This window comes from Benincasa hispida, chromosome 9, assembly GCF_027475165.1.
Source record: "Benincasa hispida cultivar pf3 chromosome 9, pf3_genome.v1.1, whole genome shotgun sequence".
Taxonomy (NCBI): Eukaryota; Viridiplantae; Streptophyta; class Magnoliopsida; order Cucurbitales; family Cucurbitaceae; genus Benincasa; species Benincasa hispida.
This window is the reverse complement of record NC_143486.1, coordinates 1,189,672-1,210,879: the sequence shown is the minus strand read 5'-3', so window position 1 is coordinate 1,210,879 and position 21,208 is coordinate 1,189,672. Positions and strand designations below refer to the sequence as shown.

The window sequence follows — 21,208 nt, the reverse complement described above, 5'->3', positions numbered from 1 at the left end:
CCTCTTTAGAGCTACTCGAGAGAGAGTTTAAAGAAAGAACCTAAGACTTGAGAGAGCTAGGTTAGAATCTAGACTTGAGAGAGCAAGATTAGATCTGCATAAGCAAGAGATAGAGACTTAGAGATAAGCTCTATTTTCCAACATGCATCGCATGCACCCTAGAGATAGGTTATGGTAGTATGCGGTCGCTTTGTGTATGTGTATGTCATTCGTCATCGCATAGACAAAAATAGAGGCTTAAACGTAGGTCCTATAGACACCATCGCATACATCGCATGCGTTCTAAAATTAGAAACCATAGCATTTACATTGAGAGATGATTTGCTGTTGTATGTATGTAGCATGATCGCATAACATGAACACAATCTTAGGAAGTGTTAGTTAAATCCCTTCTCAACCCGTTCCCTCGCATACTCATCGCATCTTTCGTATTATTAACTCTTTTCTCAAATCCGCCGCATAGCTTTTATACTTCAAATAGCAAACCAACCAACATTATGATTTATTTGTTACCGCAACGTAATCGAAATTTACCATCGCATACTGTATCCCTAGGCCCTGTGTTCAACCCTGGGCTTATCAGGCAACTCAGTAGGATTTATACTTGGATCTTGTTGAGAAAACTTGCTTGCACAACGCATATTCTACCATCGCATTCTATACCATTATTTCATCGCATAACAACACACATCAAGTCTTTGGCACCGTTACCAGGGACTACAGAAATACATTGTGCTAACGGTAATTTTTTTATTTTCTTTGCAGCTTTCAATCTTTGGTGAATTACAACCCAGAGCTTGAAAGAGCGTTCTAACGAAGATTGAGAAACAACCGCCAACAACAACAAGACAGAATTCCAAGAATGGCGGAACAACCGGAAGAAAGTGTCGCAAATGCAAACAATATAATGGCCAACCCCATCCTCCCGACGAATGACCACAATAGACCCATCCGAGACTATGCGTCACACAACCTATATGATTTCTCCTCAGGAATCATGAGGCCAGCTCTGGACGAATCAAGGTTTGAAATGAATCCGGTTATGTTGCAAATGATTCAAATGGCCGGACAGTTTGGTGGCAGGCGTGGCGAGGATCCCACGCCCATCTCTGGAGTTTCATTGAAATCTGCAACACTTTTGTGTTCCCAAATATCTCTGCTGAGGAGGTTCGACTAACGTTGTTCCCATTTTCCTTATGCGATCAAGCAAGGAAATGGGCTTATTCTCTCGACCCAGGGGAAATAACATCATGGGAACAAGTAGTGGAAAAGTTCATGAAGAAATACTTCCCTCCAACAGAGAACGCAAGAAGGAGGAAGTTAATTACGAATTTTGAACAGGAAATTGACGAATCACTCAGTGATGCTTGGGTGAGGTTTAAGAGGCTGGTAAGAGATTGCCCGCATAACGGCTTACCAGATTGTATACAGATGGAGATTTTCTACCACGAACTGAACCCTGCATCGCAGACGGTTGCCAATGCGGCAGTAGCTAAAGGTCTGCTGGATAAAACATATGACGAGGCAAAAAATATACTTGATAATATTTCCAAAAATCACGAGGACTGGAGAGAAAGCGATCAAAGATTAAGAATTAAAGATAGTGACGCGAATAATGGGGCCATCGCATCCCTACAAACCTAAATGAACGCGATGATGAGTTTGATACAAGGCATCGCAATCAATAGCACGGAAACACAAAAAGGGTAGGTCAACGCAATTGCTCAAACAACCACAAGTTGTGTCATCTGTGGAGAAGCATATTCGATTGAAAAATGCCCAAGGAATCCGCAGTCAGTATGCTTCATAAAGAATAATCCTTTCTCTAATACGTACAACCCCGGGTGGAGAAACCACCCTAACTTCGCGTGAAAAAATCAAGAACACAATTTTCAACCAGTGGCACAAAAGAAAGGGCCACCAGGATTTTTCCCGCGAACAAACGGTCAACCGCAAAATCAAGCCAGCAGTTCGCAGGCATCGCAATTTTCATCTATAAAGAGCTTACTAAAGCAGTATATTGAGAAGAATGAATCAGTGCTTCAAAATCAAGCGACGTCCATCCGAAATCTTGAGATTCAAATAGGACAGATTTCAGGCGAACTAAAAAATAGACCGCAAGGAGCATTGCCAAGCTCAACTGAGCTCCCTTGCAACTCTAGGGGTACAGGAAAGGAACAATGCCTAGCAATCTCCTTGCTAAGTGAAAAAACGACAGCAGAAAAAGGGGAAGAGCCCACCCGGACCAACTCAAATGCGGTGATAATCAAGAGCCCGTTGACATATGATTTAGAAGAGCCCAAGAAGATAAACCCAGAAGTTGCGCCCACCATCAAGCTTTTAGAGCACGAAATAGAAGTACAGCTACCACCATGCCTGCAAGGATTGAAAAAGAAACAAAATGATGAAGGTAAGATCGCTATAGTGGCAGTCACGCAAAATACTATGATCCCACAAAAAATGAGCGACCCAGGAAGCTTCACGATACCATGCTCAATTGGATGGGTCTACATTGGTCAAGCACTATGTGATCTTGGGGCAAGTATAAACTTAATGCCGCTATCAATCTTCAAACGATTGAATATGGGCAAACTAACGCCCACGACGAAGACTCTCCTGCTTGCGGACAGATCCCGAATACATCCCAAGGGAAAGTTGAAAGATTTCGCAGTCTTAATTGACAAATTCACCTTACCGGTAGACTCCATCATTCTGGACTATAAAGCGGACGAAGATGCGTCCATCATATTGGGACGACCATTCCTCTCGATCGGTCGCGCTCAAATTGATGTGCATAAGGGGGAGATTATAATGAACGTCAATGGGGAAAAGCTCTAGATTAAGGCAATCAAGATCCGAGAAGACCAAGAAAAGAAGAGGAAGTCGCCTTGGACGTAAAAAGCCCAGATTGAAATAAGAAGTCCCTACGTTACTATGCATCTCAAACTCATCAGGGACGCAATTCTTTGGGATATCCTTTTCCTATCAACGATTTATGGACTTTCGTACCTTTCTTTTATCTGCATTGTATATTTGTCCTTTTTCATTTCTAAACAAAAAAAAAAAAGAAAAAAAAGGGAGAATGCGATCGTCTTGAATGATCGTGGTAAACGATTTTGCTAACTCTATCTTTTATTTAACCCTCTCAATGTTTTCCTTGCAACGATCGTGGTGAACAATTGTGAAGGAGCTACGCGAAAGATGCAACTACCTTATTCTACCACCGCAATCAAAGAGAGTAGTTCGTCGTAGAAAAGGATGCGATCACAAGTAATGCGGGTGACAGAGCAAATTCGGGGGCTGTATCTTTCCTTGACTTTGTTTATTCCAACTTTCGCTCTATCACATATCATTTTTAACTTTGATAATTTTTTCATCGCATCCTCTTTAGTCGGCGCAATCATTTAACATTGATTAATTTAGTAAGCCACCGCATTATTTCACTTTGCCAATTATGATTTCAATGATGAAACACATGCCTCTATTTTTTCGTATATACTAGAGTCAACTTAATTTTAGGACAGTCATCTCATGAAATATATCTAGAAGTTAGTGGTCTGCCAACTTTCTTTCAAACTAACTTTTTACAAAACTTTCTAAGAGCATCGCATGACTTCTTTCAATCTTTCAGCAATGGGGACATTGCTGCGTTTAAATTTGGCGGTGCGGTATTCATTTTCAATCTTGCTATTTTTATATTCTAAAAAAAAATCATAAAGTTGTGATCGGATCCTACTCGTAATTGGATGTCTGCATGATACACGTGGGGGCAAGCCAAAATGAAGGTAAGAATCGTGATTAACGCATAAACAAATGATCGCAACTCTGCAGCCAAATGGGTATGAGTTTAAATTGAGAAAGAGTGCCTTGCTCGTAATTGGATGTCTGTACGACACACGTAGAGGTAAGCCAAAACGAAGGCTAGGCATTTGAATCAGTGCAGGGTCATAGAAAAAATATATATCTAAAATATGCAAGGATAAAAAAAATCATTTGAAAATACCCCAGTTGGAAAAAAAAGTTTTTTATATGAAATAAATCATGCGATGTCCTAGAAACAAGTGAAGTCTTTTTTTAAGGTTAAACTTGCGATTCCTAAATTTTAGAAATATTTTAAGAAGAGACTTGGATAAGAATTAAGGAGATTTTGGTACATAGGATTTAAATAAGGCAACCTTGAGAAATCTAGGAAAGAAGAAGGTTGCCGACTTTCTAGAGAAAATCTTTAACTTATGCTTGAGAACAAGCATTGTTTTAAATTTAGAGGTGTGATAACGAGCAGAAATGCATGTTATTACAGTGCAAAGTTATAAAACAATGCAAGATTGTGATGGTAAAAATATACAATATTACGTCCAAAAGCATTAAATTCACAACATTGCGATCACATGCATCCATCACATTAAAACAACTAACTTATGTATTTTGTGCAGAAAATGCGTTGGCGCAAGGCGGAAATGCAATCCAAAGAAATTAACGTCCGAGTGCATTAAGAGATTGCGACCGCAAGGCTATGCGATCATATGTGCTCGCGAAAATCTGCTCAAGAAGGTGGCCGCATAAAGCCCGCGCATCAAGGTGAAAGCTTAATAAATCACGATTGGACAGAAAGTTGATGATGGTCGACTCCGAATTAAGTTGACAAGCCGTTAACGACAATGTAGCAAGTACACTCAATTTTTCGGTGACAAATATTCGGTGCATCAGATAGAGAATTAATGTCATCCCATCAGTGTAATCATATGAGAGAAAAAGCTTTTCACCCTGAAGCTCTATAAATACCAAAGGTCACCTTCATTGAAAGAGTTTGCTGAGTTTAGAGAGTTCACCATATAAATGATAGTTAGCCTTGTTCTTAGTTTTCATATACTTAGAAGACAGAAGCGAGAAAAGGAAAAAGATGCCGGAAGATCGTCCTGGTCAGCTCGAGAGAGTGCTAGGGAGCATGAAAAATAGAGAGTGGGCCGATTCTTACGAGATCAAGAATATCTTTTGAGTAAAGTAGAGAAAAACAGTGTAAAAAGCCTTGGGAAGCAAGAAATTGCTACCAGGCTCTTTATCTTTCTTTCACATTGTCATTCTGTATTTTGATTTCATATATAGAATGGAACTTGCATTTCTACATTTGTTCACTCTCTTTAAAATACGCATGAGTAGCTAAAACTGTCGAATAGGTTGAGAAGTACTTAGCTAATATGATCTAAGATCTTCATTGCATGCGATCATCTTGTCTTATGTTGCATCCATCACCCCTTTAGATCTACTCGAGAGAGAGTCTAAAGAAAGAACCTAAGACTTGAGAGAGCTAGGTTAGAATCTAGACTTGAGAGAGTAAGATTAGATCTGCATAAGCAAGATATAGAGACTTAGAGATAAACTCTGTTTGCCAACATGCATCGCATGCACCCTAGAGATGGGTTATGGTAGTCTGCGATCGCCTTGTGTATGTGTATGTCATTCGTCATCACATAGACAAGAATAGAGGCTTAAACATAGGTCCTATAGACACCATCGCATACATCGCATGCGTTCTAAAACTAGAAGCCATAGCATTTACATTGAGAGATGATTTTCTGTTGTATGTATGTAGCATGATCGCATAACATGAATGAAATCCTAGGAAGTGTTAGCTAAATCCCTTCTCAACCCGTTCCCCCACATACTCATCGCATCTTTCATATTATTAACTCTTTCTCAAATTCGCCGCATAACTTTTATACTTCAAACAGCAAACCAACCAACATGTGATTTATTTGTTACTGCAACATAATCGAAATTTACCATCGCATACTGTATTCGACCTTGGGCTTACCAGGCAACTCAGTAGGATTTATACTTAGATCTTGCTGAGAAAGCTTGCTTGCACAACGCATATTCCACCATTGCATTTTATACCATTATTTCATCGCCTAACAACATGCATCAATTAGTAAATTTAACTTTTGTCTTGCATGTTGTCTTGCGTCTGTTTAGGTTGGTTTCATTTGATCGGTCGTCACGTTCATAACTGGTTTTGGGGTTTAATCGGTCGTGTTTGTTTTTTATTTTGGGTTTTGATGTGTTCTGCATTGGTTGAGGACGAAGAAAATATAGTTAGAGTCAGACAAGGTAGTGGATGAGTTTTGCGAGAGCAAGGTGGGCTAGAGCGAGACGGCCGAAAGCGAGATGGGCTAGAGCGAGATAAGAGAGAGTGAGATTAGAGAAAGTGAGATTGGAGAGAATGAGATTAGCGAGACGAGACTTTAACAGTATGTTTTGTTAGTGATTTTTTAGTACGAACCTGTTAACTGATAAGTTGAGTGTTCATACAATGCAAGAGTAATTTAAGATGTCAAAATCTTTGAAAATTCGTGAAGTTGATAGGTTTCCCAAGCAAGTAACTTGTCTGGCCCACGTTGCCAATGGCAACAAGATTGTAAAGGAGAAGCTTACCGAAAGACAGCTAGAGATGTTCAAGAAAACAATTTTTGGTCACTTTGTAGACACTAAACTTGTATTTACAGCCCACTAATCCACCATATGTTATTGAGGGAAGTGAAGAAGTCAGAAGTGGACTCGATTAGTTTCTTTGTCAGAGGAAAGGTCGTCACATTTTTGAAGGACGACTTTTTATTGATCACTGGTTTGTGGCGGTCTCCTACGCGAGTTGTATGGAGTGAAAAGTCCTCACAAGAACTTTTGACGAGGTACTTTGGTAATCAGTCGACCTCAGACGCATTCCACTTGAATTTACTTGAAGAAGAATACAAAAATTTGGTATTTGAAAATGACGATGATGCTATTAAAATTACTCTATGATATTACATAAAGGTTGCAATGATGGGTAAAAATAAGCAAAAGAATGTTGTTGATCGTACTCTATTTGACGATATTGAAGACATAGATTACTACAACCATCTTGATTGGGGTACAATTATTTGGCAAAGGACACTCGACACCCTGAAGACTGCACTGAACGACAAGGTTGGTTTATACAAAGAGAAGGTGAGGGGAAATAAAAATTATGTTGTGAAGTACTCGCTCCGTGGATTTCCCCAAGCATTCCAGGTAGATGTTCCTTAACTTAACTTTATCTTTGGTTTAATATTTACATAGTTATAAATTTGAGTTGTTTGGATTTAGATGTGGACGTACGAGATCCTATCATCAATAGCAGGGAACGTTGCCACTCGAAAGAGCAAGGTAGTTATGCCTCGTATATTACGGTGGTCATGCTCCCACTCGTATCATTCAAAGCACTCGAGAGAGACATTTTTAGTCTCAAAATGTAAGTGTAATCTATCTAGCCACATTATATTTATTCGATTGTTAAATGTACACTAACCATCTTATTGGGTTCCTTAATGCAGACAAAAGTCAAAGAGAGTCTTGTCATGTACGATGCTGAGAAGGAGTTTCGGGACACCCCAATTGATAAACGGGCCATAAGACAAGCACACTTTGACATCGAGAGTTCAGAGAGCTCTAGTAGTTCAAAGAGTGGCAGTAGTTCAAAGAATAGTTCAGAAGGTGGGGAAGGTGAACAACAGTATAATTCAAAAGGTGGAGTGAGGGACGATGAATCTAATGGAGACCAAAACATCCATCAGCCTACTTACACCCCTGGCGAGGATATGTTTCATGATGTGCTGCTGGGTGACGTACGACCTGAGCCTGAGGAGGAGCGTTCTGTCTCGGAGGTTTCAGTACACAGGGAGGGAGGCAATGTTGATTCTAATGTATATTTGTACATGCAGAGCATTGACATCTCAATATCGAGCTTGGATGCCCTGTATCGAACCTCTACGGACACGAGAGACATCAAAGCACAATTGTCAACTATTTTGTCTCTATTATAGTCTATGAAGGGTTCCACAGTGTTTGAGGTGACGAGGTCCCCCACTCCACAGACAGGTCATGATGCCACCATGTCCTCCATCCCGACTCTATCTCGGTCACCCATTCAACCTGTACGTAGGTCACCTACCCCACCTCCACCTAAGTCACCTACCCCACCTCCACCTAAGTCACCTACCCCATCTCCACCTAAGTCACGTACCCCACCTCCACCCATGTCACCTAACCCACCTCTACCTCTCAATTCATCTGTACAACTTGATATCACGACCTCCTCTAACACCCTACATCTTGATTCACAGGTATGATCATTATGTGATTCGAAAATTTTTTTCTTCATATTTATTATTCGACATGTTCACCATTTTGTTATATTTTTGTAGATTATGGTTGAGAGTAGAAAAACAACACGTAAGAGAAAGGTCGTTGATAAATACACACCTCTCGTCGAACCGAAAAAGAAAATAACAAAAAAGAAGGAAATTGAGGTTCAACTTCATTTAGATCGTCCAAATATAAGTACTCTCTCCTTTGGGTACCTACAATAGAATACGGATTCGAGAAAACTATCCTTAAAGTTGGAAAGAATATTATTTTCTAAGTGGTATGTGCATAATCCATGAAATGTCGTGGGAAAAACTGCACGAATGACATTCCCCTACGTCCTAGCTATGTCATCCTCACTTGCCTTGAATGCTTATAGAAGTGAAAGTTGTCCCCACAAACCAACACAATGCTTTGTCCTCACTCACATGCATCCTAGGAAGATTCTCAGGAGGTCACCCAACATAGGATTACTCCAAGCTAAGCACGCTTAACTTTGGAGTTCTTATGATTGAGCCACTAAAAAAGAAGGTGCACCTTGTTGGTATAGGTAGTAACTTTCAATTATTTTAAGCCTTTCTTAACCATACTTTCATGTCCTTAAGATTACTTTCATTCAGATGTGATATCAATTCATTCATGTACCCTTCCTGAACTCGGGTCATTACACCTTGTACCTAGATTCTCCATTTTTAACACTTCACCATATGCATGTAAAACATCATACGACTCTTCTAGAGTACTCTTAGCGAAAGTATAAGCGGTTTCCCTTGCACGCCACGCCTTATCATAACTTATATTTACGCCGTACTCTTTCATCATATCCTCAACGATGTACGAGGTTTATAAACACGTCCTATGCCTATAAACTTATCTTTAATTAGTTCACCAACTATCGCAGTCGTTGCTTGTCTATGGTCATGATTTAAAATTCCAATAGAACATGTGTACGACCACATATACTTCGTGATCTTAAATATGTCACACCTTGGAATTTTCACTGCACGAAGGCTCCATTTACAACTATCCTCTATACATTTGACAGTAAACAAAGACTTAGCTGACTTCTTTACCTTATATTCAAAATTATTGTTTATGAACAGAATAGACAAACTCATTTTTAAATCACTTTTACTCAAAAAAATTTGATCAACTTCAACATCTATCTTAGATGAAGAGGTACAGGCATAATCAATTCCCCTTTACAACATAAAGACATGGAATTCAATCCGGCTGATCTCTCAATAATAGCCACTACAGGTCTATGCACCTCTGAAGGACCACAGTCCATAGAATTCAATCCTACTGATCTTTCATTATCAACCACGAAAGGATCACGCTCTTCTAAAGGACCACAATCCATAAAATTCAAGCATGTTGATCTCTCATTATCAAGCACAGGTCCGTTACATTGAGTTTCTCTTTCCAAGTCCACTGCATGAATGTTGTCATTGTTTATTGATAATGTTGATGGTTGAGTGTTCATAGACAATGGAATATCACCCTCTTCTCGATTAAGCTCATATGATACCTCGTATTGTCTGTCTACACCTATACCATTATGACTCATATTCACATTTTCGTCATGGTATAATTTTAGCGTTATATATAGCTTAACTCTAGAAAGATCGTACTGGAAAAGAAGGAAGCGAACATCACCGTCATTCCGTATGTATTGTGGAGGGGCTTCAAAGTCAAGCTTATATTTAACTCTCATAACAACATCAAACTTTGAGTAACTTACATTTACAACCCTGTAAATGTGAGCTTTAAGTTCTTCATACTTCAAGGTAATAGGCACAATGATTCCTGTTAGCTCACCTCCAACATACAAATTTTGGTTCTCATCCTAATGACATCTGTATCAAATTAGTACACACTTTTCTGTCATTCTACAAAGCAAGAGAACATTTTTTATTAAGCAAATAGTAATACACATGGATCTCTATCGTTGTCGCTCCTAATTCCTCTCTCTCTCGTTGTATCTCGCTCTCACACTATCGCTCAATCTCACTCTCTCATTGTCACTCAATCTCGCTCCCTCCACCTTTCTGACTGTCGCTCTCTCTATCCACCTTTCTCGTTGTCGCTCTTAAAGGAACTCTTAAACAAGAGTATCTACGAGCGGAAGCGGATCTTTCCGAATTCATTGTGATAGAATTACCACACATACATTCTAACAAATAGATATGCATCGTAACACTAATTACAGGCATGCTTTAACAAATAAAATACAAAAGACTGAAAGAAACGTACCAGTTGAAGACTTCCTTCAATCAAACTCAATCCAGCAGAAGCGAACTCCTTTACGCTCCTTATCGTCCAGCAAACAGTCGCCTACCAGCCTACGGTCATCTAAACGATCGACAACGCACGAACCAACAGTAACCGGGTACGACACCACCATTCGAAGCCTTCGGTATTCTCGAAGTGAAAATCCAAAGGGTGGATTTTGATGGAATTGGTAAAAGGAAAGAGGAAAAGACGATCGTGTAGTACGAACAAACAAGTGGGAGATAGTAGAAGACTATCGTATAGTCGAGTGCTTGTCGTTTAGAAAAAGGTACATGATGTGTAGGTTTAGCTAAACGATCATCTATCAAAAGGTAAACGATCGTTTAGGTCTGCTCGGCGCGCTAAGCGATCGTGTAGTAAACGTAACCAATCGTTTAAAAATCGTGGGCGATCGTTTAGTGTGCGGGTGTGCGATCGTTTAGGAAGACGGGCACTATCGTATAGGCTCTCAACGCTAAGTGATGACATGCAGAAATGCACGTCATCTTAGGTCTTTTATTTAGAATTATGAGGGCTGTTAAGCAGAATATGCGGCAATTATGTTAGGAATTCATGAGAAAATGAGTGTGTGTCATTCAGCATTAAGAATCTCGGCTAACCCACTATTATGCGTTATTATGCGTTGAATTGTCTATCTTTGTAGCTAATGCAGGAATTGAACGCAGACGCGGAAGCCAGGCTATCGCATAAACGACCACATTCAGAGAACTTCTCCATCACAAACGCGAACACATACGATCAACACATGGGTGTTGTGGTAATCAACCGCATGCGTCCATCGCATAGAAGTTGTGATAGTCAAGTGATTGCGGTCATCGCGTAGAAGTTGCAGTAACCAAGCAATTGCGGTCATTTCAAGATTACGGCTACACGATGATAACCATAATGGCAGGATTACCACAAGGTTGGTGGAATGGAAGCATCAACGCATATCTCGAAAAAATCAAAAGATGATGTTTACATTTCACCTACCACACCATTAGCAGCCGAAATTCAGAAAAGGACCAACGTGCCGCTAATGTCAAAATCAGAGCAGGTCCATTAATGCTATCGATGATCAAGCTCTATAAATAGAAGCTGCTGAGCAGAATTTCAATTCATCCAAGGTTTTCATCCAAGGTTTCCTACCTTTGGGTGGATCCTTGTGATCTAGACGAACGCGTTAGAAGAAAGCTTGAGAGTTCTTCATCTTCTTCATCCATTCTGAGTGATGACCGGAGCCTTCAACGGAGTTAGATCTCGAGAGAGTCAACTCCACCACCCTTCCATGGCACCACCGGTAGCCTTGACACACATCCGCTGGAAGCAAGACATTGCTTCCAGCTGGTCATTTCATTTTCTCTTCTTTTCTTATATTGTATTGTATTACATTTTAGATTAAGAAATTAATACATTGTGTGTTCAATGAATTTCTACGTTTCCTTCGATTCCATCTCTATCTCTCTTTGCTTAGCATCTTTAACATTCATTGCATCACTTAGTGAGACTGTTAGAGTATCACATACTTAATCATGCGGCATAGGAATATGAAGCATGTAGCAAACCACCAGGAGGTGTGCGTTGCGTGAGTATTGTGAGAAAACCTTATTTGCTTAGTGTGAAGTTGTAGCAACGCCTATCTATAGGCGGATGCCATGCTTGTCTATAAGTAAAGTCAGCAACAACTAACTGCCCGGGAGGGTAAGTGGTTGGTTGTATTAAGCAATGTAAGCAAGTATTCACTAGAGATAGGAATAATCTTACATCAGCTAGGTTTATGCGATTACCTTGTCTCATGAGCGCATCATTCATTATTTAGGCGTACTTGAGAGAGTAGTCTAAAAACCAAATCTAAGACTCGAGAGAGCAGATTGGAACGCATAAGCAAGAATGGGGAACTTAGAGATAAGCTCCATTTGCTATTACACAACGTATGCACCCTACGGATAGGATATTGCATGCGTCCAAAAGTAGGATACCGTGGTATGCGGCCATCACGCTCATGCGGCGAGAGCACGTGAGCGGGTTATGGAAGCTTAGGCATAGGCTTCTCGGCGCTATCGCAGATAGACCGCATACGTCCTAGAATTAGGCTCAAGTGTGTGTAGCATGGTCGCAAAGCTTGTTACAGTCAACCTTAAAGGTTGCAATGAAGACATCCTCACATTTTATCTATTTTCATCCATTTACTATGCATCAACAGTTGTCGTGTCTCTACCTCTCATTCATACTTCTCATTGTATTGTCTGTTAGATAGGAGTAGGAGTAGTTTGTAGCTTAATACCCTCCATCATTCTTTTATTCATACGCCGCATACACATCACCGAATAGCATTTAGTTACAAGTCCCTGAGTTCGACCTCAGATCACCCGAGAAACTTGCGTTCGCGTTATACTTGGCGTGAGCGTAAGAAAACTTGTGACGGGAATGCATGGTCATCGCATACATTTGTTAACACATAGTTTCATTCCAACGCATGACCATCGATGCATGAGTATCAATGCATAACCTAAGACATGCATCGCATATTGCGTCCCTCCAATTTTAGTCATCAAGTCTTTGATGGCTAATTTTCATCACCACTAAGCAATCGTGTAGATTCACACCGTGAGTGATTTTTCTTGCGTTCTTTTTCGTCTCTCACAAAAAATGAAAACAATTTTCATTTTATTCTTCAGTTACAAGAACTGAATTCGAACTTCTCACTTTCGAACGATTCCGAAGAAATACTCAGCCAATTATCTCATAACCGCCTAATTAATTAATTAATTAATACAATCATATTATATTCTAAAACTATAGTTTGATATCATATATCTACTATAGTATTTTCTCCTCTATGTGATATAAATAATATTTATATCCAATTTCCTCCAAAATATTTGTATCTCATACATTTAGTCAATTATATCATATATAATCGAACTCCCTCTTGTCAATTTGAACATTTCAAACTGACCCAAAAACTGATTCTCAACTTTATCTAAGCTACTAAGGGGACCTCATGGACCTATGGCTCAAAGCTCCAATGGTACATGAATAGCTAACTAAACTCTTTAGTCACGAGATCCATCATCCGTTAACTGCCAGACATTCCACTAAATACCAACAGTTGAACTCTTCTTACCACAGGTATATTTATATGTCCATCGGATATAACCAATCATGAGTACGATGACCCTTCACAGATGCTTGTAAGTACAGTTGAGCTAATTTACCATTTTGGCCTTGTAGTTACATCTCACTCCTTAAGTACTAGTGATCCCTCTAATGAACAATACAACATAATACAATTATGTGTGAACACCTCTCGGGCCAAGAGAAGGTGTGTGGCGCCACATCGTTCAAGCCCTGGAATCAGCCCTTAAGAAAGCTATCTATCTACTTACCCCTGCTTCGGGGAAGGAGTGAATTCCATCTTGTGTAGCTGAGTTCCCAGCTCCCAAATCAGACGAATCCCCAAAGTGGTAGGTTTGAGTCAGCAACCTGGCCACTCACACCCATGCAAATCAAAGCACCGCCCTTAATGGCAGGAGTTCCTAACTCACTCAGGATTGAGGTCATGTTACCTATGGTCATCTTAGTGAAGTGAAGTCTCTGTCATGAACGGTGTTTTCGAGACGTTAACACTTCATGGTCAAGTCTTATACAAACTCTTTGTATAGGACGCCCCCGCTCGCATGTCCTCTACACATATGATCAAGATCGAACCATCTATGACAAGTCACAACACTTGTGACCATTCTACAAAATGGGTTGCATCCTTAGCGTTGCTAGGATAAGGTTTCCCTCCTATATCCATATACTACAGACCATTTTGGTTATTACTTAAGACATGATCCACTTGTTATGTCACCACATACATGCTTAAGTTACATAAAGATAGCTAGGGATTTTAGGTTTATTGGTTTGTGGTAAAGCAAATAAAACAATTAACTGAGCAAAATCAAGATGTGAAGTAAATATCATATATCATACATCACAAGCATTCGTACAAACTATTTACAAACTACAGGACATGAGACTTTAGGGCATCAACCCCAACAATTCTTTCTCACACCCCTTTCGTTATGCTATTTACATTGTCTATTTACATATTTTTTTTGAGACCACGTTTCTACAAACACCAATGAAACCAAGTTCAAAAAAAGTCTATTCCGTTCTTAAAAACCCATTCTGAAAACTCCATTTGGTTTCGAAAAACTCCGCTCTGAAAAACCTCGTTCAATAAATCTCCATTCAACAAAATGACAATTCAAATGAAGTTTAGATTTTAAAGAATTCACCATTACATATTTTGCTGTGTTAACGATTTTAAGTTGTAGACAGATTTCGTGAAAATTGTCAAATCAATCGTACAGTGACAAACAATCACATCACGATGGAAGATAGACAGACAGTGAGAGCGAGACAGTTTTCAGAGGCAATTCTTGTAATCTCATACCATGATAACGTCAGTAGAAGGTCAATTGACAGTTTTTTAAAAAAAAAAAAATGGATCATTTGTCATTATGGGTCTAGATATTAGGTCATTGGCCCAAATTTTCCAAGTTTATCGTAATACTACAAAAAAAAAATGGAGTTTTTATTACTATGAATGATTTTTTTTCTTTTTGTGGGTTGATTTTAGGTGGAATCAAAGTTAAATAATTATCAACATGAACTATGCATAAGACATGAGCTTCAAACCTCCATTTCCAAATTGTTGTAGTCGAAGGGATAAAAAAAAGTGAAATTGTTATAAATCTAAGTTTGTGCTAAAAAAAGAAAGAAAAAAAAATCTAAGTTTAGATTTGAAATTGATTCGATCATTAATTTATTTCAAAACATTAGGATATAAATTGATTTTTTTACAAATTTATTATACGGAGTCAACGGCTTCCCCATGTGCCCAAATTAGTGGAATTTCAAAGTCCGAACATGGCAAGCTAAGCTCAGACGAAGATTTCTTCAACATGGATGGCGATGGCGTAGCATTCTTCTGCAATCATATTGCCTCAAATGTCATTCATCCAACACACTCCCTGATATTCTTCCGTCAATTATTCAGCATTTGGTTTGTCTTTTTCCTTCAGTTTCGTGGTAAATGAGTTCGAAATCCCTAGAAATGGAGCACTTATCCACTTCAATCATTAAATTTAGCTACTACAGTGCTATATGATCGTCAATATTTAGATTAAGTGAAAGTTCAATTTATGAGAAAAGAATTGTAAATTTTCCAGTTTAGAGTTAATCAACTTGCCTATGTAAACCATGGTCGATTTGGGCTAGTGGTAGGATTGAGTTGAATCTATGTGACCACCCACCCATTTAGAATTTAATATCCTACGAGTTGTTTTTCCTGAAAAGATCAAGCCGGTTGCCTCAAAAATTAGTTGAGGTGTTTACAAGTTGACTTAGACACTAAAAAACTAAAAAAACCTATGTAACATGTTCTCTAACCTCCAATGTTGCAAAGGGAATGCCTCTTGTGTTGACATTCTATTATGATCACAGGCTTGTCATATATGCCTCACGGAGGAGATATGGCTGCTTTCTCAATTCTCATCAATCAGTGCAGCTAAAGATAGACCCAAGAGGTAGAGGACGATTAATGGGAACATCAGGGCATTGCCTCTTTGGTATCTTGCTAAGTGGTTTAGCACTGGCTCTTCTACATGTTCAAGCTCAGGATCAGTCAGGTAACTAGTTTATTTCCATTGGTGATTAATCTATTCAACTTCTTTCAATCGGCTGTATAGAAACTTGGAGTTTAAGTTGTTTATTATTTGTTTGTTTCTCAGGCTTCATTAGTTTAGACTGTGGATTACCAGAGGGTACGAGCTACACCGAAACAACAACTAAAATTAACTATGTTTCTGATGCATCCTTCATAAACAGTGGAGTAAGTCAAGATGTAGCTTCGGTGTATGGAGATGGAGATACCTATCCCAAGCAATTGAGGAAGCTGAGAAGCTTCCCTCAAGGAATCAGAAACTGTTATAGTGTAAGCACTGTAAAGGGTACTGAATACTTGATTCGAGCAAGTTTCTTGTACGGGAATTATGATGGCTTGGATACGCTACCAATGTTTGATCTCTATATTGAGAATAGCTTGTGGCAGACCTTAAATTTCTCTGACAATGGCATGGATGCTTACATAGATCTCATACATGTCACCTCCTCAAACGCAGTTCGCATCTGTCTGATCAATACAGGGAATGGAGTGCCATTTATTTCAGCATTAGAATTTAGACCTTCACTCAACATCACTTATCTAACTATCTCATCATCCTTGTCACTTTATACTCGAATGGATATTGGTTCAACAGAAGATCAAAAGTACAGGTATTTTTTAGCATTGGTTCTGTAAAGAAATTTACTGTTAATGAAGGGAAGATTTTTTTATTTTTTTATTTTTTTTTTTTGAGACAAGGACAAGATATGATTTAACTAGTGACAGATGCTAACATAATATTTTGTTTATCCTGTTACTCTTTCTTAAGATTCCCTTTTGATGTTTATGATCGTATCTGGTCACCATTTAACTCCAACGAGTGGACACAAGTAAGCACCAACCTTAGTGTAGAACCTATAGGGAATAACGGTCTCCAACTGCCATCAATTGTCATGCAAACTGCTTCCACTCCAAAAAACAAGAGCAAGCCTCTGGAAATTTGGTGGGATGCGATAGATTCATCTCAATATTATATACTTATGCACGTTGCTGAAGTTTTAAGGCCTGAAGTCAATAAAAGTAGAGAGTTCATTATCACTTACAATGGCGATTTTGTTCTTGGACCAATTATTCCAAATTATTTGTCCACGATGTCTATTTTTCCTAAAGAACCATTGGAGGGAGCAAATAGACATGTAATTTCCTTCATTTCAACCGAGGATGCAACACTTCCTCCTATCATCAATGCTTTTGAGTTATATATAGGGAAAAACATATCAAAGTTAGAAGCAGACCAAGGAGATGGTATCTTTCTTTCGATGCACTTTGTGAATTTACTTTATTGAAAGTTAATGAATACTAATTTGATTTCTTCTTTCGATAACTAGTGGATGCAATTACCAATATCAAGTCAACTTATGGAATAAAGAAGGATTGGCAAGGAGATCCATGTGTGCCAATGGGATTTCCTTGGAGTGGATTAAATTGTAGCAATGGAACTGTTCCAAGAATTATATCCTTGTAAGTGCAAGCTCTGTCTGGTATTATCGTTTTGTATTTGAAGGATAGATCATATAAATCGTGAGTTAATTTAATTTTATGAACAGGAACCTATCTACAAGTGGACTGACAGGTGAAATATCTCCTTACATATCAAATCTAACAATGTTGCAAATTTTGTAAGTCTCTCTGCTAGAAATCTTAATACAAAAATATTACGAATATTATTAGAATATTAAGAAAGCATAATTTCCATTAGATAAAGAGCTTGTTATAAAAGTGGTTATACATACAGTAGGCTAGAGGGGCTTGTGATCTGCGGAATTTGGAGAACAGTTTTTAGGGAAGTTCAAGCCTCTCGGAGTGCTTTAATATTGTAATTTTCCTTTCTTGTTTCAGTACTGGTTATCGCTTTATATTGCAATTTTTGAGTCATATCATATCTATAAATGATTTTATACTGACTCAATATCCTGTTATATATTAGGGATTTGTCCGATAATGAGTTGACTGGAGAGCTGCCAGAATTAGTAAAATTGCCAAATTTAAGGATCCTGTAAGTTCCTTTCTTAGTTGTATTTATGACATCGAAAACATGAAATTTTAGTTGAAATTTGAATAGTATCTATCTTTTTATTGTGTTTCTAGTTATTTAACCAGAAACAGGTTCACGGGCTTAATTCCCAAGGATCTCTTGCTAAGGGCTGAAGCTGGATTACTTACATTGAGGTAAGCTATCAAATTAATTAAGTTATATCTCATGTCCTCTATTTTCTTTACTGTTATATTGTCACCGTCTAATTCTATTTTTTTTTTTCATATTAAATAACTAACACTAACAGAAAAAAAGTTGAACAACAGATGAAAATTCATTTGTTTAAACCTGACATTTTCTTCTGCTTGTGTAAGTGTGGGTGAAAATCCAGATCTTTGTACATCACTTGAATGTGTTAACAAGAGGAAGAATAACAAGAGGAAGAAGTACTTGGTTGCTATAATTCTCTCCAGTATTATAGCTGTGCTCCTACCTATCTTTATGGTCACTCTGGTAATCTACAAAAGGAGAAAACAAAGAGGTAATTCTCTCATTTCTTCTGCTTCTGTTTCTTTACACGGCTAATTCCAGCATATTTCAAGTAAAGACGATGAATGTAACTGAGGTAAATAAAGAAAATGGAAAAGAATTCCTGGATGTTGAATGACTTCAAAAGTGTTGAATGAACCAAAAATGTGCCGATATTCCTTGATGCAGGGAATCTCAAAAGATCAATTCAAGAAAGGTTACTTAAGTCGAAAACCCATCTGGTTCATTTCTCCGAGATATTGGTCATCACAGATAACTTGAAGACAACTATTGGGGAAGGAGGTTTTGGAAAAGTATACTTGGGTGTACTGAGCGATAAAACCCAAGTTGCTGTCAAGTTGATGTCTTCAATGTCACAGCAAGGCTACAATGAATTTAGAGCTGAGGTTTAGTTTTTTCTTAGGTTCATTTTTGCTTGTATTTGGTTAACTAGTATCTAATAAACTGTATTTGCAAATGCAGGCTCAAATATTAACAGTTGTTCATCATATAAATCTGGTTTCTCTTATTGGTTACTGTGATGAGGCTGAGAATAAGGCACTTATTTACGAATTCATGGGTAATGGAAGTTTACGCGATTTTCTATCTGGTAATTATGATATTGTCGTATAAGGAAGAGGTTTCTCTGAAATGATTGTATCCGGATGGTTAGTTGACTATATAAGAAAATTTTTCCCATATGCTGATATAGATTCGAGCACAAAGGTCTTGAATTGGATGGAAAGACTCCAAATTGCAGTTGATGCAGCTCAAGGTGTGTACAAATAACAAACAAAAGAAATTAATGGCTCTTGCTTTTTTTACTTATCTTTCTGGTTTGTGACATTTGGTTAAACAAATTGCAGGGTTGGAATATTTACACAATGGTTGCGTGCCACCTATAATTCACAGAGATATGAAGTCTTCCAATATCCTACTGAATAAACAAATGCAAGCTAAAATATCAGATTTTGGACTATCCAGGGTATTTGTAAATGAAAGTGATACTCATTTCTCCACATGTCCTGCTGGTACCTTCGGATATCTCGACCCGACGTAAGTAACAATGATTGATGTGCTTTGTGTTCTCTTAATGAAATGAGTAATCTAATAGCATATTCGATGTTCCAAACTTTTATGTTACATTTTTCTCCCTCGACTTTTTTTGTTATATATATTTAGTCTCCAAACTTCAAAACTTCTAGTCGGATTTGATTTTCCATAATAAGGTGAAAGAAAGTGTGTTAAGTGTTAACTTGGTCAAAATAGAATGAAAAGTACAATATATCCTCTTTCCTGAAGTAACATACTGAATCCCTATTATAGTCCATGACAATCTATTTCTTCCGGTTATCAACTTCCTTTTAACCAAGTTTATATATTAAATATACACACGAGTTTATAATTGGTTAGATTACAAATTTGGTCCTCATAGTTTGGAAAAGGTTGGGATTCAATCCCTAGTTTATTAAAACTTTCATAAATAGGTCCATACCATAGGAATTTAGTCCCTACCATAGGGACTATTTATGAGGATTTTATCAAACCATAGGAACTATTTACGAAGGTTTTATCAAACCATAGGGACTAAATTCTAGTTTCGCCTACTATTTTCTTAGTATTCAACCAGAATTCAACATCTGAAGTGTCCCAATATAGCAATTTTTCTGTTGCAATGTGTCAATTTTTCTGTTGCAGTGTCCCAATATAGCAAAAAGAAGCATGTTGTGTACAAATACAAAAGAGCTAAGACACATAAATTTGTTGCAGGGTTCATTTATCAAGAAACTTCATCAAGAAAAGTGATGTTTACAGCTTTGGGATTGTCTTGTTTGAGCTGATCACTGGACATCCAGCCATAATCAAGAGCTCTGAAAACAACATCCACATAGTTGATTGGGTTAAGCCTCACATTGCAGAAGGTAACATCCAAAACATTGTTGATCCAAGGCTAGAAGGCTCTATAGAAAGTGGTTCTGCAAGTAAATTTGTGGAGCTTGCTCTGTCTTGCACATTGCCAACTTCAGCAGGAAGGCCTGACATGAGTGACATGGTGTTACAACTCATAGAATGTTTGAAGATGGTTCAAGAGAGAACCCCACAAATGTCACATAACAATGCTGAGAACTTTTCAAACAATTCCATTGACTCTGGATCCCTTCCTAGTCCTAGATAGAGATGAAAACCAATCATTCCTTTTTTCTTGGATTCTAAAACATTCTTGCTTGTGCTTGCACATTATTCTTCTGCCTTTTGTTTCATTGATCTTTCTCTCATGAATGGAAGATGAGACTGTTAAAAGAATAGAAAATAGAGAACACTAAGTTTACGTGAAAAAATCCTAAAACAAGGAGAAAAAACCATGATAGAGTCCATTTTTATTACTTTTACATAAAATGAAAGTTACAAGAGAAACCATACTTATAGACTCTAACAAAACCTAATACAAAAAAGGAGATAAACCTGAGGTAAAATAAAATACTAAAATAGCGTTGGGGCTATAAACTATCAACAAAGCCCCTTATTTCTAACACTCTCCCTCAAGTTGGGGCATA

At 38.1% G+C, this 21,208-nt stretch overlaps 1 protein-coding gene and 1 non-coding gene across 7 annotated transcripts; one reads left to right on the top strand and one right to left on the bottom strand.

Annotated features, from left to right (window-relative positions):
• Nucleotides 1–1,308: 1,308 nt before the first annotated feature.
• Nucleotides 1,309–1,415, bottom strand: LOC120087461 (small nucleolar RNA R71). The gene has a single exon (XR_005484602.2). It is a non-coding gene; the product is annotated as a small nucleolar RNA R71 (small nucleolar RNA).
• A 13,842-nt stretch (nt 1,416–15,257) lies between these two features.
• Nucleotides 15,258–20,894, top strand: LOC120084465 (LRR receptor-like serine/threonine-protein kinase IOS1). Of its 6 annotated transcripts, none has more exons than XM_039040247.2 (15): nt 15,290–15,490; nt 15,931–16,115; nt 16,218–16,761; nt 16,920–17,395; nt 17,479–17,611; nt 17,698–17,769; nt 17,886–17,966; nt 18,078–18,146; nt 18,239–18,319; nt 18,500–18,666; nt 18,843–19,060; nt 19,137–19,233; nt 19,366–19,428; nt 19,520–19,709; nt 20,424–20,894. In XM_039040247.2, exons 1-15 carry the CDS (start codon nt 15,390–15,392, stop codon nt 20,827–20,829), a joined length of 2,883 nt encoding a protein of 960 aa, XP_038896175.1. In that variant the 5' UTR covers nt 15,290–15,389; the 3' UTR covers nt 20,830–20,894. The 6 variants fall into 6 exon arrangements, with proteins under 6 accessions (XP_038896176.1, XP_090173420.1, XP_038896175.1 ...); XM_039040246.2 differs by having other exon boundaries at nt 19,137–19,263; XM_039040250.2 differs by having other exon boundaries at nt 15,298–15,516; nt 19,137–19,263.
• The last annotated feature ends 314 nt before the right edge of the window (nt 20,895–21,208 follow it).